Source organism: Pochonia chlamydosporia, chromosome 5, assembly GCF_001653235.2.
Source record: "Pochonia chlamydosporia 170 chromosome 5, whole genome shotgun sequence".
Classification (NCBI taxonomy): domain Eukaryota; kingdom Fungi; phylum Ascomycota; class Sordariomycetes; order Hypocreales; family Clavicipitaceae; genus Pochonia; species Pochonia chlamydosporia.
In genome coordinates this window covers 2173758-2199941 of record NC_035794.1, presented here as the reverse complement: position 1 = coordinate 2199941, position 26184 = coordinate 2173758, and the positions used below count along the sequence as shown (strand labels likewise).

The window sequence follows — 26184 nt, the reverse complement described above, 5'->3', positions numbered from 1 at the left end:
AGATAACGGCAGAGGCGGGAAGCATTTGTCTTTGTGTATCAGCAGCGGAGCCAGGCAAAAATTAGAATAACAAAACAAAGTACCTTGATGGTGGAAGAAGGCCAGTCAGTAAGTCAGGCTTGGTGTGCTTTTCACACGGAAGATGCTCCGTGATACGTGAGATTGTGCAAGACACCAGACGCCTTTACGATCCCGTCGCGCCTCGCCCCATCAGAAAACCTACTCAGCCATTGATGAGCCTCAACAGAGGCATGCAGTATGCTGTCCGTCGCGATCGGGCTAAACCCGGGCTTCCCCATCATGCCGTGCGTCAAGTCATCTGCAGCAGCGCCCAAGCATGCCGCGGGAATTAGATATTGACACCGCAAGCCGCATCAATTCCTGCACAGAAAAAGCCCCCTTGGATGGGTTACCCCATGTTGCATGTTGATGCAAGTGCCGGCATGCGCATGAGCCTCGAGGCGCATACCGAATCACGGCATAAACATAAGAACTGGGGTTTGTGCTGACGTGGGGATTGCTGCCGCCAACAGTTTGTACACCGGTTCAAGGCACAGCATGAAGTGCGGTTCGGGGAGCAAACTTGACATTTCTGTGACCTTGACGTTGCAGAATATCCTTGTGTGGTTTGTGGAACGGCATGCGATGCCTGCTGCCTCGACATGTTGCTCACGATCGAGTTCCTCTTGACAGCGGCATTGACGCCGGCCATCGAAGAGTGACACGCCTTTCAAGCCAAATATTGGGCCGGCATGAAGTGACCCTTCATTACGAGGTATTCTAATACCCCTCATGCTCCAGCACGAGTTTGGTGATGCATGATGGTCAGGTGAGCTACAAGTTTGCCTGCCTGGTGATGAGCAAAACACCATATCCTCGGTCAAAGAATCCAATTTTTCATCCGCTAAGCAGCAACTGACTGAGTACCACCGTCATCAAAGTTCTCAAAACAATTTGCTCCAGTTGGGCCTTGCTTCTGGCCAAAGGATCGTAATATGGCGGAGACAGGCATGGCCTAATGTAGCCCTTCGATGGGCAAGCACCGGCAACCCGTTCAGTTCACATAGAAACCTTTCCCTTACTGATGTTTGCAGGTTCAGTTTGTCGTGCCAAAATGTTGGTCTCATGTGAACCAATTTCAGTTCCCCGTTATAGAAGTGGCCATGGCCAGCGTGACTATCACCAGTCTTCGAACGAGGCCCAACAACTCTGCCAGTCTAGCTCGACACACGATCCATTACACACCCCGAGCTGTATCATCTGCTCCCGGTTGCCCTCGTTGTGATGAATTGCGACACGGATTCATATACTCGACCATATCCCAGCGGCGTTGATGACATTTGTAAATGATGCTCTCCTAATATAAAGAGCGGCATATCCATATCGAAGAAGAGGATGGCTTCCAATGTCCAATGCTACATGGCAAAAAGAAGCTTGTATATTCCACCAAGAAGATCCAAGGCACGCGGATTTCCTCGGCTATTGCCCATCGTCTCAACATAAATAGCTCGTGCTAGATTGCGGACTGTGACGGCTTGCTTTACGGATGTTTAGCTGTGCCGGGCTGCACGGCAGATCCCGTAGGGGTTGAAATTGGCCTCATAGCTGGACCTTTTCCATTTTGATCAATGGCTGGACGGTCATTTTTGCCCTCGCTTCATTTCGATGTGATATGTAGCATTTCATAAGACGATGCGGTGGCCCCGGGGCACAAACTCATCTGCGCCACCACCACTGATGTTTTCTTGGAAATAAGAAGCAGAACTGATATTTATAGCCAAAGTACTAAAGTAGGACATAAAAAATTGAAAATTGCAGTTTTGATACTATCCATAAACCCTTGAACGGCGGAAATGAAATATCAGGGCTCGCCATTTACTTGCCGCACTTTTAACCACCAAGAGTGTACAGAAATTAATGTTTGAATGGGTGTTATGAGAACAGGACCATTTCTGTAGAAGATGGGGCTAATATGGTATTCACACGACGCCACCATCGCAAACTGGTCAATCAACTCAACCCATTTCCACAAAGTGGCTTCGTGGCTTTCAAAGCTCATCTTCTGTCAATAGAATAGCAAGACACAGCAATCTTCAAATTATGTGAAGCCATCTATTGTTGATATTGTCCACATTATCCGTGACTTTGAGATGTGTTGCCAACAAAGTAATTTGTTGCTACCAGGAGCATGCTGTCGCACCGTATAAAGCTCCTCGATCGACATTCCCTTGAGTGCTTGGACCACCGTCTCACGAGGACAAGCATGCTCAGATGCTCAAGTTTCCGGAGCCAAGTTTCCTTTCTCCGCTGTTTTCCATGAAGCGAGAATTTATGTCTCATACGAACATCATAATTGGAAGAAACATGTTGTCGGAAGACTCTGCATATGAGCGGCTAAAGTCGCTTGACAGAGACGATGATGACTCCCACGACGGACATGCGTCGCCGATCAACGCCTCTGTGAGATTACCGAGAAAGCTGTTCATTACGCTTTTGCTATGCAATATTCTTTTGTTTGTGGCATCGGTATACGTCTTGTTGGTTGCCACCTTTGGGAGACCAGCGCCATCAGAGTTGGAGTGTGCTAAAATTGTTTCACCGTACTGTGAGTCTTGTACAAGGGAATACGTATTAACCGCTTTACTGATTCAACTGGCAATACAATAGCTCCAATATGGGAGGCAGTGGAGTTCTGGGAAGGGAATTTCGACAACGACTTTACCCATCCTTCCAAATATCGTGGTCCGCCAACTCTCGAACTCGAACAGACCTGGCATAACCTTTTCGGTGGTAAGCCGGGATTATATGTGTTAAGCATCTCTGAACACATGAAGTAACCTTTTTTTCAGATCGTGGTGTTGGTGTCGATTACGCTGGATTGAAAAAGTTGAACAAGACGCAAAACATCCACCAATATTTGACAACCGTGGGTAGCGATCCGAAAAACCCAACATACGGTGGTGCCATTGAAGCATTGCATCAACTTCACTGTCTGGTACGTATTGAGCTTCACCGCGTATTGCCGGCATCTCCATTTAGCATCGTTTTCTTACGGTTGTCACTCTGCGAACGTTGAAGCTAACCACAGCTGTCAGAATGTCATACGGCAATATACATGGCCACTTGAAATGTACAACAAATCATGGGGTAGCCTTTATCCCGTAGATTTTGACGATCCCGTGGTCGCAAGGACCCATGTCGACCACTGCTTAGAGACGATTCGGCTGAGTATAATGTGCTATGCGGACGTTACGCCGGTTATGCTGAGGTATGATAGAGCGACTGGTGAGCGACAAACTGATTTCAATACCCACCATAAGTGTCGGGATTTCGAAAAGATAATGGCGTATCTTCAGAAGAATGGCGTCGAGATTGCTAATCCTGCGGCTTGATGGAAGCCAAACGATTCTAGAAGGTTGTGTCATTAACATGCTGTGACGGGAAGGGATATACCATCAAAAGAGGTGAAGCCTCACGGAGAGAAGTTGCTGCGGCCACCAAACTTGCTGGTCATGCTCCCGCGATGGCTCTCACTTCAGTCTGCTGGAGAGAAATGGCCTCCGTGTTCTTACCTTCTGAGTACGTCATCAGCAAAGTAGGTAATCGGGGCATAAAACTATTCTACTTCTTAATGTAAATACCCTTATTTAGATCTTACACACGCTCTCGGCTCTATGCTGGAGTTTACAGCATCCGCAAGGCTGTCTAGGTAATCCACTAATAATAAGCACAAAGCGATGCAGCTTACATAATACAACTACAATGTAAATCTCAATGGTTAATTGTTATAACCCACCAAAGCTCCTGTATTTGAAGCCTTGACTCCGTTCGGTTTGTCAGAGTTCACATTTCGTGTCTAAGCATACCGCGGTAGTGTCACGCTTCCTAGCAATACGTAACAATGTGCCCCCAGTTCAAAGACCCCAAACGAGGTATAAATCGTAAGCCTGGCAAATAGTAGGGACGTTCGGCCCAAAACCTCCACCCGAGGTACAGCCAATTTCTCAACAGGACTCAAGACGCCCGAGCCGAGGCTCCGGCGAAGAAGGTCGGTGCTTTACACCTCAAGATACATGGGAGAAGTCACTCATTCGACTTGAAAAAACTTCTCAGTAAGATCGCATAATCTCAAGGGTTCTTACATCCAGCCAGTTGAATGCTCCGATGTCCGGGTGGAACACGCAGAAACCCAGCATAACTGTAAGCTGGAAACCTGTACGACCACTTGTACCACAAAAGTCGCCCTTGATACTAGGCCAACGGAGTGAGATGACGCACGACCAGACTCTTCAATGCGGTTTCTGCCCCTGGAATCTTTTCGAAAGTGTATCCCTTCGGAATCAAGGAAGAAATAGGGACTACCTGCAGGCTCCTAGTGGCCTGGAGCTCAAGACCCTCCTCACCTGATTCATGCAGTCACGGTTTTCCACTCCTAACCAGCTTTGGATTCGATCCATAATTGGCCTCTTGGGTGGACTTTCAAGGGGTGGAGTTCCACTCATAGAATTGTGTTTACTGATAGTCTTTGGAGAACACCAGACAGCTCCCAACGGACCTGGTCGTTGGTATTTGACTTCAGAGCCCTTTTAGTTCCATAGTTCATGCCCGTCATTTGCATGAAAAGAAGTGATCAACATCAGGTTGCTTATGGTTGGTCGGCCAAGCCACCTGCGTCCTCGCCCGACGCGACATCTTACCACATCCAGACTGCATACCTCATTGTGATTCCGTTTTGAAATATTAATAACAAAAAATACCCAGTTTTCGATTGCTTATAAAGAATTCCTTGTGGAGACTGTTGAGCCAAACGTCGTGCAGCTTTGAATAGGGACGGGAAGAAGGGGAAGGGATCGACAATGCGGTCAGCATGTACGAAAAGACTGGAACAAAGGGGACATGTGACATTGCAATCTGTTCCCGCCTCACGTCCTAGAAAATATTGCCGTCCTTTTGAAGGTTGAACAGAGTAGCATGTAGCCTATGATGTCTTGCTGTGGTAATCATAATCAACTCCTTGTGGATACAGGACGCCATGACGCTTACCATGCTTTGCCGCCGTCTTACTACAAAGACTAGTAATGATGTGCATATTTTAGGATTTATGCTTTAAGGTGTGGCACCTCCATTACGGCCCGCGTAGTCGACGCCAGAGGTTGGAGAAGATTACTGGTCGTTTATTCCCGGGGTTGGTTGTGACTCCATCTTGATATCTCCACCATACGCCTTGCTAGAATGCTTGATAAGAATGATTAGATAGATTCTGCTCAGGGTATCTAATTCAAAATGTAGGTTCAATGAGAAACATTTTCCGGAAATAACAACAATGGGTGGTAAAGTGTCTTCCGGGCCCCATTAACATGTCCGGACAGCTATCGACCACCCTGGGAATAAATCCAGCTTGCAGCATTCTGCTCGTACGATACATTGTCTCCACTGGATACATGTCCGAGCGTTGCATAGCGGCGATGACCCGGTAGCTCAGAACGGAACCAATTGGACGAGATAATCCAGTTGTTTCACGTCCTATTTTATGCACTACGGAGCGGATCGGTCGGTCGATGTGCGACATACGGGGCGTATAGTTTAGCTGATGCTGACAGACGAGGCATGAGATCGACAGGACTATGAGAGTCGAGGGGACGTAGTCCACAAGATCCTTAATCACCGATGTCCAATTAAAGGGCTATGTATACTGACGACGACCTTTGGAAAGTGCCTTATTGCCTATATCTCATGCGGGGCTAGAACTCTTTCCATGAATCTGAGCTTTAGTTCTTACGGATCTTCGGCTGCCAAGGCTAGTGTAAGAACATAATTTCGGCCTCCTATACCGACGTCCCGCAACTCATGAATGCTTCATTGGTGACGGGTTGCAACGCCATAGCATCATTGGACAGGCAGGATGGATTCATCTCCAGCTTGGCGTCGATGCCTACCTATCAATCCGATATTTGTAGCCTGCCAAGTCCAGTTACGCTTACCAACAGGGCTGCAAGCAGCATATGATGTTCATGAGCCAAGGGCTATTCTTACGGACGAAGTGTTCCGGATTTAGCAACTGGAGGCAAGGCACAAGTCTTCGCCTCACTGGGGCTCATGAATCAAAACTTGACGTACAAGACTTTTCTGCTGTTCAAAAATGTATAAATAGCTGCGAATGCTCCCTCTCAAACTTGAATTTTTAGACACCAAACCATTCCACACTCATAAACATTCAATTACAATCTATATTTTTCAAACCAAGACAACACCTCCAAAATGAAGTTCACTGCTCTCGTCTTCACTGTCATGGCCGCCGTTGCCGTCAATGCCTCTGCCGTCCCTGAGTTAGAGACCCGAGACACCTGCGGCTCTGGTTATGGCGCCGACCAGCGACGCACCAACAGCCCTTGCAAGTCTGGAAACGGAGACAGACACTTCTGTGGCTGCGATAGGACTGGTGTAGTAAGTCTCTCTTCCTGGTGTGAGATATTGAACTATGTTGCTAATGCACATCTCCGAATAGGTCCAGTGCAAGGGCGGCCGCTGGACAGAGATTCAGGACTGTGGACGGGCATCGTGCCATGGTGGCACCCAGGGCGGAGCCAAGTGCTAAATGAATACTACCGAGCGTTCTGGCAGCCGTCGGATAAGATGAATGACATCTGGCCGGTTTTCGATGGGATGTGATCACCGAATACTCGTTGATCCTCGGTATAGGTCCAGGGGTAGCACATCGGAGAGGAAAACGTGTTTGGGCAAATCCAGCAAACAACAAATGGGTGATCCTCCTCATAGAATGTACTTTGATACTAGGTTCGAACAATAGTATACTCGTCGCTCGCTATGTTGTGTTTCCTACCATCGTGAAAGTTTGAAGTCGTGCCTGTTTGATGCCTTGGGTACTGCAATTGGCTGTTAAGTTACCCAATTTTTGTAGTGTTCCGCACAAAACTACCATGAGATAGCCAATCATGGCTTTCGTTGACAGCGGCTTGGGTTTGTTGTTATGCTATGACGAGACGGCGTTTGTGGTCATTGGTTTGTTGACACACTTCTTTTCAAGAGCCATTTTGACGGAAAGCATTTGTAGAGTCAACCGTAGACCCTTGGACAGGGTCTGTATATACAACCCGCAGGATAGCTAAACCCCAGTTGAGCAGTGTCCGATCAAGACTGTTTTTTGTAAAATTCTGACCGACGAATCATACACCGAGTCGTATTAAAGACTCGTGACAACTAAAGCATTTCACTTCGTCAAGAATATTTCATAGTGTTCAACCTGGCACCCACCAGACAAACTTAGTGCACATGAATTGCGAATAGAACAGTTATATTTATATAAGTTGTCCGTACTTTATATACCAACAGACGTAGCTGAGTATTCATCCATTTGGACGAATGCAGAAATATACACTCTATATTTACAGAAAGGGATTTTGGCAGTTCTTCAAAGCTGTATTTACCAGAAACGAACTGCGTCAGGGCAAATCTTCTCGCCACCTGAAGAAGTCCAGATCTTCTGCTTGCGGACAGGAGTTCCGGTGTGTGCAGCATTGATCATCCATCCGGGGCCAGTGAAGATGCCAACATGCACGACACCAGTCTTGCAGTTGCCACCCTTGCCCCAGAAGATCAGGTCACCAGGCTTGGCCTGACCACGGGGAAGGTGCTTGCCCATCTTGGAGTGGTATTGAGTCTGAGCAGTTCGGGCTAAAGAACCTTTGTTAGCCGAAACCCGGAAATATATTGAAGAGGTAAAGAAAGTACGTACGAATCTCCTTCTTCTGAGCCTGGTAGACAGAGTACTGGGTCAGACCAGAGCAGTCAAAGCCGCCCTTGGTAGGTCCATTCTTGTTACCGCCGCCCCAGACGTAGGGTTTGCCCAGCTGCTTTTTAGCAGCGGCAACGATGCCGGGACCGGTTCGCTTCTCGAGGGCCGCATCCTCAGGCTGTGGATGCTTGTTAGTAAGTTTTTGAGAGGGAAGCATGTAGGCTTTGACTGGGAACGGACCTCGGATGCTGTGGGCATGGCATAAGCGCCAGCGGCGAGGGCGACAGTGAAGATGGATGCGAACTTCATTTTAGTGATTGACTGGTGAAAGCCAGGAACTTATTCTCAAGTTGTGGATATTTTGTTGTATTTGAGAGTGATGAGTTGTTGTATATTCTGAAAGATGCGCGGGCACTTGGCCCTTTTTGTACTTTTTCTACCATAGCTAAGAGAAAGTTCCTGTTCTCGAACATCAATTAATACATTTCATGGCTACAAGGGCCACTTCGGAAATGATGACCCGTGAATATTTGGAGAGCAGTGCAGCTGACAGGTATAGAGCAGCAATATGGTGATCGAAACTCCGTCCATAGTAAACCTCATTACCACACTCCTTGCTCCTGCATCAACGACTTGCTATTTTTATCACCCACAGCAAACTGTTCCTGACTAGGAGCCAAAGATTCGCCCAATAGGGACAACCATTGCCCACAGCTGAACTGAAAGTCAGCTTGTTGGCCATTGATCTTGTCCTAGTTTTGCCGTGTCTGGTTTAGTGACCTACACAGCCCTAGTGCCGATCTGGTGGCGGCTTCAGCCAAGCATGCAACCCGATGTGACAGGCTGACCAGGCAGTCTGGGTAGGCCTGAGTAACTCACTGGAGTACTGTGTCGGCTTATCCGATCGATTCGTTTTGGGGAACCAAGCAGCCCTGTCATGAAAGACCAGGATAAGACGGGCAGACTTCCCTCCCGTCTTAGGGCTCACGTAGCCCAACAAGGTCAATTATGAACTAACATTCGGCAAAACTACCGACCAAATGCTCCCCACTGGTCAAAAGCTTAGCATTCTGGCTGATGAATTTAGGTAGCATCTTCCAAGGTCGCGGCTGGGTTCATCTAAATCTGTGCCTGTGGAGGCGGCTGAGGCCGTTTGCTTCCCGCCGCCGGGCAACTTCCGCATAACGATTAATTTATTTGCTATCAAGGCATGAAACGATTCGGGTTGATTACGGTCATATAGTGTCGCTCTCCAGGGACACACTCGATTTGCATAGTCCCTCCCGAAATTCGCAGATTATGTCTGTTTCCAACCAACAAGGCAGATCTTTGGCTCATCCCAAATCACCAGCCTCACGGCCAGATGTAGAAAAGACACAACAGTTGGTGTTCCGTAAATCTATTTCTAGGACACGCCCGGCTGTCGGGCATAGATCTACGCCAGAAGTCATTGCTGGTATGATGCCAACGATTTACGTCGTGGCGACTAACTACTTGCTTGCCTGAAACAAACTCGGTCCAATATTGATCCCACCGTATCATGCTTTTCGCACCAATAGTCCCTCATATTATTTTAGCTTGGAGATGACCTCTCCTGGAAGGACCTTTGACGCGATGAATCTCATAGTCCTAGCATTATTTCTTCATATTGGATATGCAAGCTGGGCTTAACCACATCCTAGCCCGAAGCCAACGCTGACACCATTCACCGAAGCCATTTCCGAAGGACAAGGCAACATGGGCGCCATCGCGTTCTAGAACCCGTTCAACCATTTCGCACTCATTGCGATTTTGGGACCAAACTGCGTTGCAACGAACCCAGCCTTTGTTAGCTTAGCTAGCCCCAGCTAAGTCAGCCGGAGCAATTGTCTGAGTTAACAACGGCCGAATCGAAGCATCAACTGCGAGGAAGCCTCTCTCAGACATTCCAATACCGGTCTGGCAAATACTCTTCAGGTTTTCTTATGTTGCAATCGTCATGTTCAACCCAAGCATTCTCCTGGTGTTTCTCTCCTCCCGGGCAACTTTCTCCTCGCAAAAGAGCGCAATCAAAACAAATCATGAATCTGCCCCCGTGGCATATCGAACACTGCCACGCTGGCCCTAGCCAGTCATGCGTTTCGACGCACCTGGTACAGACATCGCAATAGCACGCAATGTGATCGTACGAGATGTCCAATATATCCGGGCCAGCTTCGTCATCGACACCAATTGGGGTTTCGGCATTACTTGCGTACTGCAGGATTGCATCCTGAACTTGTGGGTTGCCGTTCTTCTGTGCCCACCATAGAATGGTGTGTCCGAAGCCGTCTCTTTGGGTAGCCGCGTCTGGTGTGACTGGTAGCAATAATGCGGTCTCTTGTTCGTGACCATTGCGGATTGCAGCAAAGAGAGGAGTTGCTCCGTACTTGTCTGCTATTGTTGGCGAGGCACCATTCAGAAGCAGCTCTTCCATGGCATTAAGACGCCTGTTCCTGGCCGCGTGGAATAAGGCGGTTCGCCCCATGTTGTCTTGGCAATTGATGTCAATGTCCGGTCTTTCCAGGAGCAGCCTCATCTTCTGCATGGCTCCATGCCTTGCCGCTTCATGTAACAAATTTCGGCCACTAGTAGAAACAGAGGCATTTGCATCGCTGTGATGATGAAGAAAACTTTTAAAAACCACATCTGTGGCTTTATATACGGCCAAGCATATTGGTGTTTCCCCCCGAGCGTCGAACTGATCCAAACGCACTCCATGCTCGGTAAGAGTCGAGACCATGTCCACGTTCTGTTGATACCTTTGGCTAGCAGCAAAATGAAGCGCTGTCCATCCTGTCACAGGATCTCGTGCCTTTGGATCAGCTCCCCTCGAGAGGAATTCCTCTACCATGGTAGTATTCCCGTAGTGGGCTGCCACATGGAGAGGAAGCTCGCCGCGATACAGTGGTGCACTACAATCTACTGAGCTGTTCTTTAGTAATACCATGGCGCCGTCATTGTGATTTCTCAAGACTGCGAATGCAAATGGCGTGGCTCCATACACATCTGTGGCGGACAAGTCCGCACCATAAGAGACAATCAGCTCAATCATGTCCTTCGAGGACCGACAAACCAAGGCGAAATGCAGTAATGAAGTTTTCTCCTGGTCCTTGTCGTAGACGTAGTTGACGTCCGATCCATATTCCAGCAGGATTCTGGCTAGCTCGACTTGGTTGCCTCGAACTGCCCAGAACAATGGAGGGTGTTGCTGTCCTGTTCCAGTAATGCCAGCTCCATGCTTGAGCAAGCACTGGACTGCAGCGTAGTCCCCATTCTTAGCTGCCAGGTCGATGGGCTCGTTGCCATTGTATTCTACGTCGAACCCAACTTGACAAAGATACTCAAGCAAGTCGTGGTGCCGATGTTTCGCAGCCAGAGAGACAGGAGATGGATCGTTGGTGATGTCCCAAGGAAGCTGCACCAGACTTTCCCCTTCAACTGAATAGAGCCACTTGAAGACGTTGACCTGGCCGGCTATTGCAGCTTCTGCCATGACATCTAGGTATGGTATTGGGACTCTGGCCGAGATTGCCTGTTGAAGCGTGTCGACTCGTCCTAGTCGCGCCGCCCAAGTAAGTGCTGAGCCTCTCGACCACAGCGAGTTGTGCTGGTACAAGTGATTTATGCATGCGTCATACAATCGATGGCAAGTTTGAGAAAATGCCGATATATCCTTCTCTGAGTCTAGTCGCTTGGCTATCATAACGAGCAGCTCTGTGGACAATTTGAGCAATGACGAGGAATTAGAGTCCATTGTGACATAAAGTACCGGACATGAAATGGCACGGGAGAAGGGGTCAAGGAACATGAAGTCGGCTTATAGAGGGTTTTGTACGGTTTCACTGGTGTTGTCGGGCTTGTTTCTGTTCTGCCTGCCAACTTTGACTCGAAGCTTCAGATAATTCTAGATGACTGTTTGGTTGGTATTTTGATCCACATCATACGCCGCCACTAGTTTTGTTGCAGGGGATTCAAACAAGGGCAATTAATCGCAAGTTAACCGAAGTGTTCACAGCGGTGAAAGCTGGCTCAACTTTGCAAATTGTCAATCAGGCAAGTCATAATTCTAAAGGCCAGGACCGGGCAGGATCTCCGATAAATGCAGCTCGTTTCGCGGACAGTCGCATATCACGAATCATAAGAGCTGCCAATCTAGGAATTCATTTCCGAGATTCAGGGTCCAGCCGAGTTCACATACAGTGACGCCAGCCCAATTTAGGATCACGTCCGAGCGTCTTATCTCGAATGAGTCAAATCTTCAGCGGAGTCAGCTAAACCCCTGCCAAAAGTAAGCCGCTCAGTCAACCATCGTACGATGCGGCCAAACCATCACCATCACAGTTCCGATGAGAGGCCTCCATATGCTTTTCCCCTCTCGTTGTGAAAGTCGGTATAGGTACGAGGACAATGGAAGGCGCATCAAGCCGAGTGAACCATTTGATCGGGGGATAACGGTCAACCCTGGAAACAACATGGTAGCTCCAGTGAAATCGCCGACTCCATGCTGGATAGTCTTCGCTACAGCGAGCAGATGCAAAATCGAATGCAAGATTTGGAAAGACAAAGGTTGGTGTGATGAGGAAATGGGAAAAAATTTACATCGAGGGGAGTGTGCTGCCTTTTTATAAGAAACAGGCCACGCCTATCTTCGCGCAGGGCGGGTTGCTCAAGTGGAGAAGTCAGACAGGACAAGACAAGGGTTAAAGTCAGATTGCAAATCTTCTTGGCATTTTGGTACCCTGTCACAGAATTTCACAATCTCCGTTTCCTGCCAAGTGACAAGCGGATGCCAAAACATTATCGTTGAACGGCAGGATTGCCAACAGAGCAAGATCTATAGCTAATACGAAAGGAACAAAGTCGTCAACCGGCGACTTGGGACTCCTGCAGCGTAATAGTAGCGAAAAATAAAGCGCAAGTGTTAAGCTAGTGTTCATAGTCAAACATTCACAGACTACATTCACAGACTACACGGCAACACCAATAGGTTGGACTACCATGATTCTTCCCCCGACAACGTTTCCAAGTTTCAAAAATAACCACACACAACCCGCCGCAACTCAACAAAAGCATGAAAGATCTTGATAACTAACAGTATCAATCCAAAGTTGTCTACATCAATTCTTTTGCACCGAGACCCACCAAGACTCGGTTACAACACCAGTTCCCCACAAGCACACCTCATCCCACACACACCTCACGATACCTTCACATCTCCAGACGAACAGGGCAAAAATGAGACTTCCCCTGCCATAAAAGGGCAAAAAGAAGGATCGCGTGGTTTCGCCCGGGCTCGAACCGGGGACCTTCTCGGTGTTAGCGAGAAATCATGACCAACTAGACCACGAAACCAAATAATCAATCCGTGTGGTTTCGCCCGGGCTCGAACCGGGGACCTTCTCGGTGTTAGCGAGAAATCATGACCAACTAGACCACGAAACCAAATAATCAATCCGTGTGGTTTCGCCCGGGCTCGAACCGGGGACCTTCTCGGTGTTAGCGAGAAATCATGACCAACTAGACCACGAAACCTGTTATTCTGATTGGTTGAGATATTTGAAATTATTGATAACTAAGAAGGTTGCGCTTACTGCTCCGGTGAGCCTTGTTCCACGAAGACTGAAAGGGCAATGGTCCTCACCGTTGTCAGCGAGTTATCGGTTTTGTGATGAAAAGTTTTTGTTACAGGTTATTTGTTGCTCATAGTTTATGTAGTAAATTGAGTCTTTGAGTCTCAGGAAGTGGTTAACAACATGGTGAAATTGACCAAGTGTTAATCTGATCTTGGGACAGCTGGATATTGGGTTGGCCACAAAACACGCTGTGTTAAAGAATTTAGTAGTTGATAGAGTCTAAGAATAGAAAAAACTCAAAACTCAAATTGTGACTGATTGGTGTATTTCATTCTGATTTGCCTGGTGCTCCATCGATGAGATGGCTGCCTGCAGGGTAAGGTTGTGGGAGTTGGACTTGAGAAAACTCGCGACACTGGTTTGACTCTTCACTCAAAACTACTCTAAGAATGAAATGAAACTGAAAAAGAGATTAAAAAATAAAAAATAAAAAATAATAAGAGCAATTTCACAATGTGACAGTAGGAATTGATGGTCATTATGTTTACTCTGTAATTCTCTCCATGGTGTATTTTGGGTTAGTGATAATTTTCAACTCAATCATGTCAGAAGTTGTTCGGCCGAACCAGTCAGCACAAAGACTATGGACCAAGTGACATCACATACTTGGGAAGAAAAAAAAAAAAAAAAAGAGACCAATGCCCTTCTGCCAAGAGTTTTCATCGCCAAGGAACGTTGGACCCTGTATATCTAAACCCGGCGCAACACGGACTTGAGAATTTACTAGGCTGAGGCAGTGACGACGTTGGTCTAATTGCTAGGTGAAGCTAAGCAATTCAGGCAACTACTTTCAACCGACGGCATCTTGTCTTCGAGGCTCGTGACCCAACCTCAACTTGGATTAGAAATTGGCCAGCTGACTTTCTTGGACGAGAGCAGAAAGGTGATTCCAACAGGCTACAAAACTAGTCTGGAAATGAAAGAATACGAGCTGACAGCCGGCAAAGAAACTGCCATGTTGCTTTGAATGAGGGTTCACTAATTAGCCGTCGTCAATGCAACGCTACAGCAACTACGAGGCAACGCTAACCATGCCCTTTTGACACCATGACAGCCCTGACCGGCAAAAAGAAACGCAGGGAGTTATGACGACATGCTAATCTCGTATTCGTGGTCATCCCCAGAATTTCCACAGGGTCTACATTTCTGCACGCCGAGACATCACTGGCCCTTTGGCTTAGCGTCTGCACTCTTGTCATTGGAGCCGTCTAATGCCCGTTTTTTTCGGGGCAACTGAGGGCCAAGCCGACCATTTTCGTTCTTGGCATACGAAAGGCGCCATGGGTTCCACGGCTGATGAACCATTTTGCAGTTAGCATCGACTCGATTCGGAGGTTGGAGGATTGTCGTGGATGGAGAACAGCTTGATCGTGACCTGTTGCAACTGCAGAAGGAGAGGTTGAAAGTGGAACAAACATCTCCAGAGATCCCGCGTATGCCGGCTTGGCTGATGTTGAAGTTTGCGCCACCGGGAGATCAGCTCTGTGAGACATCGGCACTGGGAACCATCATCTTGATGCACATGTTCTTGGCGCTTCTTGTTTAATCCACCACTAAGAGTAGAGAAACCGTGGATTATCGACTTGAAAGTCTGCTGGGTTTGACGAGTGTCTGCAAATGGTGGGTTTGTCTACATTAAGTGACTGTCGATCAAGTCAAGGCAATATAAAACCCACAACCTCCCACCACTTCTCTACCCCAAGCATCCTTTCCGAATCTCATCACCCAATACTTCAAAATGCTCGTCTCCGCTGCCACTCTCGGCCTAATCGGCCTTGCTGTCGCCTCTCCCTTGGGTGAGCGACAAGTCGTTCCCAACTACCCACCAAAGTCAACCTCCAAGGGTTTCCACCTCGTGGTCAACGTCACTGATCTATCCAAGGACTTTCAACCTCCCATCCAAAACACCTACGTCTCCAGCATCCATGTTGGTGCTGGTTTGGCCCTTGTTGGCCAGAGCTCAGGCGCCGACTACGCCCGCATCTTTTACCAGAATGGCACTGTGTCCGAACAAAGATACGGTCAATCCAATGTCCTTTCTGACAGCGGAACTCCTCCTTTCCCTTCAGGACTGAAGCTTGTCAAGGACCCCAACTCTGAGACCGTTTCGACAGCGCATCTGGATGGCGGTGCTGGACAGTCTGGCATTGGCATTAGCCGGTTCCCCGAGCCGTACGCCTTTTTGTACCCTGAGACTTGGGTTGCTTGCAACGAGAGTCAGCCCTACTACCAGGGCCAGTACTTTGTTATCCTCAAACAAGCCGAAACTACCGTTGGTAGTGATGGCTCTATCAATCGAAACGTCCCTGATGGCTGCGCACCCGTTCGCTTGGTCCCCGAATGCACCAAGCTGAACGACTTGCCTGCTGGCTCGATTTCCAGCCATGAGTACGCTCTTGACAGCGAGTGCTACCCCGATGTCAAGTCCCTGGACTGGACCAAGTATGGGCCTTAGATGAGATTACGACGAATGGCTAACGGATTCGGAGAACTATATGTAATGAAGGGCTTGGGTTGTAACATGGCAGACGGAATCTAGTTATGAAGAGCTTAATTAATTAATACCTCTCAATTCAGAATAAGCACACTAGCTGATGATGACAAACGCAAGCTTGGAAGTTGAATCGTGGCCAAAATGCTACCCACTGCCGTTGGCATCATAATAAGGTATTCCAGTACGAAAATACTTCATGCTTCAGGTCCGCTTCCCTTCTCATCTCGAATGGTTACATGCCTCAGTCTCAACTGGCCTGACTCGTCATGCTCAGCATCCCATTGTTCTACCTCAACCAGTGGAACCTTGACAAGCCTATGCGAAATAACACTATCATCCTCGGCCTTGGTCACCTCGGCGCGAATTCGATACCCTCGCCATTTTGGAATGACATACATCCACGCCACATAGTACAGTCCACATACAATCATGCTTGTTGAAGGTTAGCTCGGTTCATGGAACTCTCGTCGACTTTGGATCGGCAGACTTACATAGCAATACCAGTCACGCAGTATGTAGCGTACCAAAAGCTCACATCGCCGGCGTATGGTCCTCCTTTTGGCGGCCACCAGGGCATGACCAGCAAGTAGACCTGGATCAAGTTGTAAAACACCAACAACACGTCCCAGACGCGGAATTGCGACCTGGGTAACTTATTACGGCTTCTGCGGCGTCGTATAATGAAGACACCGACAGTCATTGCCAGGCCAAACATGGCCTCTGGGTATGTTTTGAGACTGACGACAAATTGGAATGCATCACCCGCAGGCGGCGCAGCAATCATGACGAATGTCATGACCCATTTGAGTAAATACGGACCGATTGGAGTTCCAAAAGGTTTCGTTGCAACCCAAAAGTTGGTAAATGGCAAAACACCCTGTCGGCCAATTTCGCGAATCATCCGCGACTGGCCAACAAGTACAGCCAAGAGGTTTCCATAGGCGCTTAGAAGGACAAGCACATTGAGAGCTGTTTCCGCCGCGCCGGGACCAAAGACAGTGGTGAAGAAGACGCCTGCTGCAATCTCCTTGGACTTTCCGAATTGGACCTTGTCCACTGCTGCAAAGTAGGCAATGTTGCAGAGCATGTATAGGACCGCCACGATCACAACCGATATGAAGCCATGCTTCTTGATTGACGGAATAGGGTTCTTAATCTCATTGACCACATTAAAGGCATTGGAGAAGCCAGTATAGGCAAACACGATGCTGACAAGTGCTGTGGATAAGTCGTTGCCGTTGTTTGTTGTGCCCTCAAAGGCGTTGCTGAAGTTGTCGCCAGGATGTGGAACTCGAGATACATTGCCGCCAAGGACTACCAGTCCTGTGATACTGATGAATACAAGAGTAATAATCTTCAAAACACCCAGTATGTTGACAGCCCAGAGGGAGTACTTGTTGTGTGCAACGACGCCTGAATGGGTGGTCAGCAGGAAGTGTGCAAAGAGAGAGACTATGCGACGTACAAATTACGGCAAGCGTGTATGCAGCAATAGCAACCCCTTTCATCTGCCAGTCAGAAGGTGTCTTTCCTGCAATTCGCCACAAATATCGTGACAAGACGATGGCATTACTGCTGCTGAATGACAGAATGACAGACTGCACCGCATATGCGATGGGAAAGAAGTATTTTGGTCGAGGATACGCTTGCTCAAGATAAACCACTTCGGACCCGCTGCGATTAGGAAAGTAACTGGCCAGTTCGAGATATGTTCCAAAGCCAGCTATAGCCATAACGGCACCGATAGCCCAGTATATCAGAGCCAGCCCGACAGAACCGGTTGCCTTGAGTATATTCCCGGCTAGGGAGTGTTAGCGTGTCTTGAGCTAGTTTTCGAGTAGATGTGACAAACGTGTTGAAAAAATTCCCGTGCCAATCATTTGGTTGACATTGAGAAAGATGATTGTTGCCCATCCTACATGATATCCTAATGGGGAGTTTCTCTCAACTGGCGCACCAACAGCTTCTTGATAGGTGGCTTCCGAGCCATTTCCTCCCTTGACACGAGTAAAGGCGAGGTCGCCGTCATACACAATGTCCGACGAACTGTCGGATGCGTATACAGTGTCTGGACTAGGCGCCGCCTTGTTAGACGTTTGCCAGAACCGGAGGCCCATGGTGTCTCACGTTCCCGAGACACTCTTGAAGGTAACAAGCAAATTAGAACTTGTATTTACTATTTTGCGCCCTTCGAATGATCATGGCTGCAATAAATAAGCTTAACTTTCTGGTCCTTTTAGCTTTTGCGAAATCTCACTGCCAAGCTGTTCCTCATCATTTCTTACAATTGCGCAAGCGTATCCTTGCAATGACACTTTGCAATACTGTCTAAGTGACATGTCCATTACTTGGCATTCTCCATAATACACTAACAAAATAAGTAAGGCGACACGGGCCGTCTACACTGTTTCTGGGTGTTTGCCGAAGGCCTTCAATGGCATTGTATAGCCTTCATGCAACTTGTAAGTTACTTGGATCAGGATCCCAAATGCTTGGCTAGTCATTGGTTGGCGGATGAGTTGTGGTGTGGGTTGTCTAGAACCAAAGGGACGATCAGATCAGTTGCGACATTGCACCACCGCATCTCGCCATTGGAGAAGTGTGGATGACAAACATTCGTAGGGATACATACCTTGGTGCACACTATTAATTTGTGTCTTTCTCCTTGGTATTAGTTGTCGCGCAAGCCTTATCATATACACGAAGAATTATCGTGAGGAACTCGTCTTGTCTGACTCGTGCTCGAGATAAGCTCATCACTAGAAAATGGCCACTTCAACCATTGAGAGAACTGGGCCGCCGGGCCAACCTGACATCGCGTACACTCCAAACTGGGATAGCTACCAAGAGCGAGTTAAGAGGCGACAACAAACGGAAACAATTGACAGAACGCTTCCCGATGGGTTTCCGCAAAAGTTGGAATCCAGTTTGGCTTGGACTGGAGCAACAGTGACTGATCAGTACGACTGGTCATATGAACTGAATCGGTCTGAATTGGAAGAGATCCAGCAAGCACTGGACCACTTCAAGAGTAAGCAAGGCATGCATGATACGTAATGACAAGCAAATCTTCTGATACCAAACAGGCCAAAACAAGTCACTTGGCGAAGTAAACCAGCAAACCTTCCCTCTTCCCAATCTACACGCTCGTCTTCGATCCATTTCAGCCGACATCCACAACGGCTACGGTTTCAAAGTCGTTCGCGGTATCCCTGTCGAGAAGTATACGCGCGAGGAAAACGTGATAATTTATGCTGGCATTGCGTCTCACGTGGCAACAATTCGCGGCAGACAGGACCACCAGTATAATGGAAAGCCCGCCGACGTCGTGCTAGCACACGTCAAGGATCTGTCTACACACTCGGATGCTAAAAGCATTGGATCACCGGCTTATACTACTGAGAAGCAAGTCTTCCATACAGACGCAGGTGATGTAATTGCCCTGTTTGCGCTCGCGGCGGCAGAGGAAGGCGGAGAGAGCTATCTCTCTAGCAGCTGGACTGTGTATAATGAGCTGGCAGCGACAAGGCCAGACTTGATTAGGACTTTGGCAGAGCCCTGGGATGTCGATGAGTAAGCCTTTTCTCCTTACCTGGAGGCTCTTGATCATATTCTGACGTGATGACTGTAGATTTGGCAAAACTGGCCCTCCTGGATACACTCCTCGACCGCTTTTGTATCACCAGCCCGCTGAGGATAATAACCCCGAGCGCGTCATTATCCAGTATGCTAGAAGAGCTTTCACCGGTTACTGGGGCTTGCCACGCAGTGCCAACATTCCAGCTATCACTGAAGCCCAGGCAGAAGCTCTTGACGCTGTGCACTTCACTGCCGAGAAGCACGCTCTAGCTCTGGAGTTCCGCCCAGGTGACATCCAGTTTGTCAATAACTTGAGCATTTTCCATGCTAGAGGAGGTTTCCGTGACTCAGCAAAAAACCAGTAGGGTTCCAACATCCTACCATTAGACAATAATGCTAACCTTGTTGCAGACGCCATCTCATTCGACTATGGTTGCGGGACGAGGAATTGCATTGGGCCACACCCACGGCCCTACAGAGCAGATGGGACAGAGTGTATGAGGATGTAACTGCTGAGAATCAGGTGTTTCCTCTTGAGCCGTCTATTCGGTCGGCTTCTTCTGGCACAATAGCTAAACAGAATGGGGTTCCATTGTCATCTGTAGGTATTGCCATTAGCGCCTAAATGTAACTAGTCGTATTTCGCAAGACATGTGGCAATGCTCATATCTAAAAGTGAAATGCGCTTACTCAAGTTTTCTATCCGGAAGGTGGTATTGCTCCAAGTCTTAAGCCAGGACAAAGGATCATTTGAACCTGGGGTTTGGAGCGGAACGATTTGCCCTGTGGGTGGAAACATGTGCCGAATTGGCACGTTGGTAATGGGCAGAGGTAACAACATGACATAACAAATGTCCTGAATAGAAAACGTGCTATGCATCTTATAATCTATAGGACTGTTGGGACATTGGAACATGCAGGAGAGATCTCATTATGGACGACCGGCGGGTCTCGGTGACCAATTTAGTACAAGTAGATTGGAGCATCGCAAAGAAGCAGGGCAGCTGCAGTCATTTGACTTGGAGCGAAGCCTAGTATCATTTGGCAAAATATGGAGAGCCTTGCGAGCCATCCTTCCTGTCATCAACCAGCCTTCCCTGCCCAGAAGATAATATTGGGCAATGTTTCTCTGCTCCCAATATGAATGTGGAAGCTAGTTTGGCAGCATTTAGGTCGTTTCAAATTTCTATGACTGAAAGTCAACAGGACGTTGTAATTATGCCACAAGAATGCGCAATCTCCTTCCACATTAATCCCAGCCCGCGGCTCCCATCCTGCACGGCAAAGCATAGAATGGGGTAGCAGAATAACCAGATTCGAGACCGTGTCATTGACCGACGTGCAAATGGGGAGAGTAGGCAATATCAATATTACATACAAGCCGATCTACCGAGCAATGCCACACTCTACCCCTGTCCTTTGTTTCATGATTAGACCTGCTGGTGGTATCGTAGACGGGTTGACAGACTCTTGCTGCTTTAATATTGTGATAAGGACTCTAACACGCGACCGACTGCCTTTCTGGGACCTGTAAATTGCAACTAAAGAGTATTGCGGGAGTATTTTAGTAAGTATACTGTGAAGTCTTCGGTACAGGTCTAATGCAGCTAAAATGGTTCAAGTGGGCGGGCTAACAAGTAGACTTGATTCCAAATTTCGGGCATCATGTTATCCAGCCGGTTTCTGTAGTTATTGTGGGTTGAAATGTAGGGAAAATATGATTCACAATCAAATTTACTTGAAGTACTAGAGCCCAATATCACTCCTGGCTTGAATGGGAACTGTTTGCCCAGTCTTGCTGTCCCTGACCCTAGCTTATGAAAAGATGGTCCATTCTAAAAGCAGTAAGTAATATCGGGCCAGGCGTTACAGAATCTCACAGAAAAGGACCTCCGGATTCCCCGACACCACCGGACCCAAAAAGCAGCGGCCGGTCCAAACTCAATTCGTCAAGCGTCACAATATGATTGTCAAGTCATGACGACTTTCCCCATTGAGCACGGCACTTGGCGATCAGCGTCGCCTTAGGGAGCTGATATCATACACGAGCATGACTACGCTTGGATATTGGCCCAATTCAGGGCATTGCGTCCCGTCAGGACGATACGCATGATGAAGTATAAAACCTGGCCTTTGCCAAGCCGGGTACCAGATGCCCCAACCCGATTATCAATCTACGCCGCTATACTAAGAGATCTTTGCATCATAAAGATGAAGTTGCTTGCTTTTGCTACCTTTGCTGTCAGCATTGGCCTTGTCGCCGCTGTACCAGTAGATGAAGCTGTTGCTGCAGACGGCGCACCCGAGTTTTTCCTCATCCGCCACGCGGAAAAGAATCACGATGGAACAATCTCTGCCAAGGGCATGAAACGTGCTGAGTGTCTGATTAATGTGTTTGGCAAGAATAGCAAGTACAACATTCAGCACATTATGGTGCAAACGCCACATTCAAACAGTCTGTTTCATCTCTAGAGAACAGAATAGTCTCTCATTTGCCCTCCACTGACACAGCTCAGGCAATCTCAGTCAGCGCCCCTACAATACCACCCTCCCTCTTGCCAACTCTCTAGGCATCAAGATGGATACTCCTTGCAATTATAATGATCCCAAGTGTGCTGCAAACGTCGCTCTCAAGTATAGAGGCGGCAACGTGCTTATTGGTTGGGAGCATGGGTACCTCTACGAAGTATCTAAAGCCCTTGGTGGAAAAAACGTGAAAAAGTACCCTGGTAGGTTGTATCCAAAGCATATGTTATTCTGTCATACGGTATGCTGATAAGTGAAGGTGATCACTACGACCTGATTTACAACCAGCCGTCTCCATACACAAGTGTTACTGTTACTTCGGAAGACTGCCCGGGCCTCGATTCCTAATGGGAGTATGTACTGAATGAACAAAGAGGCAAGTAGCTTGTCTTAAATTCAGCTACGTAATAGTCTCTGGGAGATTGCATCCCAATGTGGCCATGGTTAGCTACACACAACATAGCCTGTCAATATTACTCCTTTGACTGAACGATTCCACAACCCAGTTCCTCTATGACCCCACGGATATCTTCCCAAGACCCATCCCCGTATAATGCACTCCTCAGCCAAGCCAGAGTACTCTTTTGCAACACTCCCAGCATTTCAGCACACTTGGCCTTTTCTTCCTGAATCTCATTCGAATCCCAACCGCTTATGCCCCCAAACGTGTGCTTGGCTCCTTTGACCATGAACAAGTCTTTTGGTCCCGGACTCAGTGTATAAGGATCAGCATGCCATGTCTCATCACGAACTGTCAAATAAGGGCTCAAATCTTCGTCCCCAGCAACCACCAGCGTCTTTGTACGCATAGAGCTAAAATCCGGTGCGTAAAACGGCAATAATCCCTTTGCGCCTTCTGACAGGTCCTCTCCACCCTTTCCAGGGCCTCCGATAACAACACCAGCCTTGATGCGTTTGTCAAAGGCGTCGTGCTTGGAACCATTTCGAGGATCCGTGTTAGTTGCGCCGAGAAGCATTGAAGCGGTAAGCCCACCAAAGGAGTGGCCAACAACAGCGACTTTATCCGTGTCGAGACGGCCCTTTAGCTCTGGAACGACGGCTTCGATGGACTCGAGATGGTTAAGGATTTGAGACATGTCATCCGGACGAGATTGCCAGTACATCTCATCTCCCTGTGGAGGCTTTTCCAAGCTCAGCATTCGGGAGCTGAGGTGCGTCGGCTGAAAGACGACAAACCCGTGGGCAGCGTAATATTCTGCGAGAGGGCTGTACCCGTACATGGAAGACAGCCAGTCAGTTTGGCCATGGCCGTGGGACAGCAGGATAATTGGAAGATTGGTCCCTGAGGCAGGAGAGGTTACACGAAGTTGTAAGTCGACAGGCCGGTTGGACACAGGCAGTGTAATTGGACAATAAATTCGCACAGGGCTGGCGTGTGCTTTGACTGCAAGCTTGGAGGCATTGCCAGAGAGTGCGTGGGTGAATACGCTGGAAGACATGGTGTTGTAATATAAGTTGTTAATAGTTGATTGTGTGAAAGTGATTAATGCTCGATGCTATTCAAATTTCTTAATAGAATTGATCCGAGATTTTATACTTGAGAATGGTCAACCACATACCCAAAGCACCCTGTGCAATACCATGTGCGAGTTTGGGTAAAGCTGATAATTTGGCTTGTGAAGGTGGTGCAAATCTCATCCTTCTCGGGGTTTACGGATATAGACCACCACCGGCATGTAAGTCCCAAGATATGTCCCTAACTCCTTTCGAGTCTTGAATCCATGTCGGAGGTACAACATAAGAAGGGTGTATGGTAGTCTGATATCTTTTTTGGCCCTAATGAGTAGTATACTTTGTGCGATCTGGCAACTCTCTGGCATAATACCAGGGACCAGCCGCCAAGAATTAGGCCAAGACGGCGTGGCATGAGGGGACAAATCATCTCAAGTTGATATCTTTGCAATCAAACAGTTAATTATCGTGGTGTACAATACAAATGCTCGCCAATACCAATCACTCTCATACGGGAAAAATCCTGTTTGCATCGCTTCTAACCCGACCAACCAAGTATGTAAAGAAAGTAGAGTCAAAACGGAGAGACATTTATGCATACTGCGAAGTCTCTCTATCACTCCACTCCCAAAATCGCCTGGGTACTGAATTCTCATCGGTTTTTGACTCTTCAATTGCTTTTCGCAAGTCGTTTCTCAAGATGTCATTGCCTTTTCTACCCCACGGAATGACAAACATGCCTCCATCCTCAACAGTTATATCGGGGCTCCAGCCTGCATAGAGTTCTGTGTATGCGCCAAATCGAGCAGGATGGTTGATCAGTTTGGCAGTTAGCAAGTTGACGGGGTCCAAATGGCGCTGCAGTTCGGTCGCGAGGTTGCCGGGGTTGAACGCGACGCTCAGAATACCATCTCCTCCGTATCGTCTACTAAATTCGGCAGCGTAGAAGTTGTTGGCAGCTTTGGATTGACCATAGTTTGTGGGCTGGAATGACGATATCTGAGGTGCATCATCTTCACCCAGCTTGACACCGCCGGTGGGTGACAGCAAATTGGCGACAAGAGAACTGGCCCAGATGACGCGCACTGAGCCCGGTGGGCTAGTTATAGCCGTTTCTTTCAGAATGGGAACGAGTCCTTTGGTGAAGAGGAAGGGCCCGAGGCAATTGGTGACCAGTTGAAGCTCGTGCCCTTGTTTGCCCTTGCTGCCTTTTGGGCACATCATTACGCCAGCATTGTTGACCAACACATCGAGACGCTTCTCGTTGGCAATGAACTTGTCAACAGCCGGCTTGATGGTAGTTAGGTCTGACAAATCCAAATGCAAGAATTCGAGTCTGCCTGTGGATTCCGGATTTTTGGCCGTGATGTCTGCGATGGCAGTTGCTGCCTTGTCCTCGCTTCTTCCAGCCACATAGATGGTTGCATTATGTCGATACAGGATGGAGGTCAACTCTTTGCCAAGACCGGTGTACCCTCCTGTGACGAGATGAACCTTTCCAGTCTGATCGGGAAGGTTCTCTTCGGTAAGGACAGGTTTTGGGATGAGGAATGATTGGGTGAATGTCCCCCGTGAAAACATTTGGGCCATGACTACAGAGAGGCGATGTTGGGTAGTCGTCGATTGGTTTTTTTTCGTCGGCCACAAACCAAAACCTTCATCTAGCGAACAGAGTGCAAGGTTGCTTGATTCACAGCACAGTGAAGTGGGAGAAAGTAGTTCATTATAAGACTGGAGAACTCTATCCTGCCTGGTCTGCGAAATCCAAGCCTAGCCTAGCCAAACAACTCATCGTCACTGTTTGACGACACGACTCTGGTGAATCACCCAGAAGCCAAAAAAAAAAAGCGTGGCGAGTTGAACTGAGCTACTCCGTTTGAAGTCTGGTTGGTGTCTCCGGGCGACTCAAGTTCCGAAACCTGGGCCAATGGCAAGGATTTGAGATGTTGGCGTTCCATCTTTTCTCGAGATTGTTTCCGCCCAGTAATGGACGGTTTAATGTGGTACGGCATCTTAGCTTGCAAGTTGATCGTCGGCCTTTCCAGGATTCGAAAGTCGTCTGTTTGTCTGTGATGTCTGTGTCAGTCAACTAATGTGACCAACAAGCAGGCGCTTGACCCCAGTCATCTTGGTCGCTCTTTCCTCATGCATCCCTGATGCTGATCTGTGGCCCATCCCTCCAATTCCCTGGTCAACTTGTCATTTTCTCCTCTCCAGTCTCTTTATGTTTGCTTTTTTGCACTCTCCTCCCCAACTACCTGCACACTGCATGTAGGTTTTTGATCACTCCCAACATTAACCACAGGCTTGGCCATCTCTGTGCAACCTCGTCAATCACACCGGACTGGAGGATCCCCCACCAAGCCGCCACTGTGCAACCCCACACTCGGGCCATTGCATTCCATGGTAACGAACCATGGCCCTTGAATCAATTGTCTGGGATGGCTGTGGCCTCCCTGCACGTATTTGGGAGTATGATGCCTCACATTGCCTGCAGCAGTTGTCGACCTCCTTTTGGATGGTGCAGGGTCAATGTCGGACGGCCCGCTCCCGGTTCGGCTCATCCAGCCCTCAGACGGCAATGGGCTGCTCGTCAATATCGGCACCAGGCCACCATACTCCGTACACCATCAATCGATCTTCTTGGCAACACCAGGAAAAGAAAAAAAGGCGCTGGGGCCTAAGCCAACGACGCTTGGACGTTG

The 26184-nt window shown here is 48.2% G+C and overlaps 12 protein-coding genes and 3 non-coding genes across 15 annotated transcripts; 5 read left to right on the top strand and 10 right to left on the bottom strand.

Moving 5' to 3' along the window:
- Nucleotides 1–473: 473 nt before the first annotated feature.
- Nucleotides 474–872, bottom strand: VFPPC_05972 (hypothetical protein; the record flags this gene model as incomplete). The annotated part of the gene is made up of 1 exon (XM_018285083.2): nucleotides 474–872. The coding sequence occupies one exon, from the start codon at nucleotides 870–872 to the stop codon at nucleotides 474–476; it is 399 nt and encodes a 132-aa protein (XP_018142051.2).
- Nucleotides 873–2364: 1492 nt separating this feature from the next.
- VFPPC_05971 (hypothetical protein) lies at nucleotides 2365–3392 on the top strand (the record flags this gene model as incomplete). Its single annotated transcript, XM_018285082.1, has 4 exons — nucleotides 2365–2605; nucleotides 2668–2790; nucleotides 2850–2995; nucleotides 3096–3392. 4 exons carry the CDS (start codon nucleotides 2365–2367, stop codon nucleotides 3390–3392), a joined length of 807 nt encoding a protein of 268 aa, XP_018142050.1.
- Nucleotides 3393–6258: 2866 nt separating this feature from the next.
- On the top strand, nucleotides 6259–6595 carry VFPPC_05970 (hypothetical protein; the record flags this gene model as incomplete). Its single annotated transcript, XM_018285081.1, has 2 exons — nucleotides 6259–6444; nucleotides 6506–6595. 2 exons carry the CDS (start codon nucleotides 6259–6261, stop codon nucleotides 6593–6595), a joined length of 276 nt encoding a protein of 91 aa, XP_018142049.1.
- An 846-nt stretch (nucleotides 6596–7441) lies between these two features.
- On the bottom strand, nucleotides 7442–8062 carry VFPPC_05969 (nlp/p60; the record flags this gene model as incomplete). Its single annotated transcript, XM_018285080.1, has 3 exons — nucleotides 7442–7692; nucleotides 7754–7931; nucleotides 7994–8062. The coding sequence occupies 3 exons, from the start codon at nucleotides 8060–8062 to the stop codon at nucleotides 7442–7444; spliced, it is 498 nt and encodes a 165-aa protein (XP_018142048.1).
- Nucleotides 8063–9671: 1609 nt separating this feature from the next.
- On the bottom strand, nucleotides 9672–11528 carry VFPPC_05967 (ankyrin repeat protein; the record flags this gene model as incomplete). The annotated part of the gene is made up of 1 exon (XM_018285079.1): nucleotides 9672–11528. One exon carries the CDS (start codon nucleotides 11526–11528, stop codon nucleotides 9672–9674), a length of 1857 nt encoding a protein of 618 aa, XP_018142047.1.
- A 1524-nt stretch (nucleotides 11529–13052) lies between these two features.
- On the bottom strand, nucleotides 13053–13126 carry VFPPC_18778. Its single transcript has one exon. It is a non-coding gene; the product is annotated as a tRNA-Val (tRNA).
- Nucleotides 13127–13142: 16 nt separating this feature from the next.
- VFPPC_17295 lies at nucleotides 13143–13216 on the bottom strand. Its single transcript has one exon. It is a non-coding gene; the product is annotated as a tRNA-Val (tRNA).
- A 16-nt stretch (nucleotides 13217–13232) lies between these two features.
- VFPPC_17294 lies at nucleotides 13233–13306 on the bottom strand. Its single transcript has one exon. It is a non-coding gene; the product is annotated as a tRNA-Val (tRNA).
- Nucleotides 13307–14615: 1309 nt separating this feature from the next.
- On the bottom strand, nucleotides 14616–14900 carry VFPPC_16247 (hypothetical protein; the record flags this gene model as incomplete). The annotated part of the gene is made up of 1 exon (XM_018294000.1): nucleotides 14616–14900. The coding sequence occupies one exon, from the start codon at nucleotides 14898–14900 to the stop codon at nucleotides 14616–14618; it is 285 nt and encodes a 94-aa protein (XP_018142046.1).
- Nucleotides 14901–15145: 245 nt separating this feature from the next.
- Nucleotides 15146–15862, top strand: VFPPC_05966 (hypothetical protein; the record flags this gene model as incomplete). The annotated part of the gene is made up of 1 exon (XM_018285078.1): nucleotides 15146–15862. One exon carries the CDS (start codon nucleotides 15146–15148, stop codon nucleotides 15860–15862), a length of 717 nt encoding a protein of 238 aa, XP_018142045.1.
- A 233-nt stretch (nucleotides 15863–16095) lies between these two features.
- VFPPC_05965 (high affinity methionine permease) lies at nucleotides 16096–18018 on the bottom strand (the record flags this gene model as incomplete). The annotated part of the gene is made up of 4 exons (XM_018285077.1): nucleotides 16096–16333; nucleotides 16393–17314; nucleotides 17367–17702; nucleotides 17754–18018. 4 exons carry the CDS (start codon nucleotides 18016–18018, stop codon nucleotides 16096–16098), a joined length of 1761 nt encoding a protein of 586 aa, XP_018142044.1.
- A 649-nt stretch (nucleotides 18019–18667) lies between these two features.
- VFPPC_05964 (taurine catabolism dioxygenase) lies at nucleotides 18668–20105 on the top strand (the record flags this gene model as incomplete). Its single annotated transcript, XM_018285076.1, has 4 exons — nucleotides 18668–18932; nucleotides 18988–19474; nucleotides 19533–19841; nucleotides 19892–20105. The coding sequence occupies 4 exons, from the start codon at nucleotides 18668–18670 to the stop codon at nucleotides 20103–20105; spliced, it is 1275 nt and encodes a 424-aa protein (XP_018142043.1).
- A 1586-nt stretch (nucleotides 20106–21691) lies between these two features.
- VFPPC_16246 (phosphoglycerate mutase family protein) lies at nucleotides 21692–22354 on the top strand (the record flags this gene model as incomplete). Its single annotated transcript, XM_018293999.1, has 3 exons — nucleotides 21692–21935; nucleotides 21997–22209; nucleotides 22266–22354. The coding sequence occupies 3 exons, from the start codon at nucleotides 21692–21694 to the stop codon at nucleotides 22352–22354; spliced, it is 546 nt and encodes a 181-aa protein (XP_018142042.1).
- Nucleotides 22355–22479: 125 nt separating this feature from the next.
- Nucleotides 22480–23466, bottom strand: VFPPC_05962 (the record flags this gene model as incomplete). Its single annotated transcript, XM_018285075.1, has 1 exon — nucleotides 22480–23466. The coding sequence occupies one exon, from the start codon at nucleotides 23464–23466 to the stop codon at nucleotides 22480–22482; it is 987 nt and encodes a 328-aa protein (XP_018142041.1).
- Nucleotides 23467–24070: 604 nt separating this feature from the next.
- VFPPC_05961 (short-chain dehydrogenase) lies at nucleotides 24071–25069 on the bottom strand (the record flags this gene model as incomplete). Its single annotated transcript, XM_018285074.1, has 1 exon — nucleotides 24071–25069. The coding sequence occupies one exon, from the start codon at nucleotides 25067–25069 to the stop codon at nucleotides 24071–24073; it is 999 nt and encodes a 332-aa protein (XP_018142040.1).
- Nucleotides 25070–26184: the final 1115 nt, after the last annotated feature.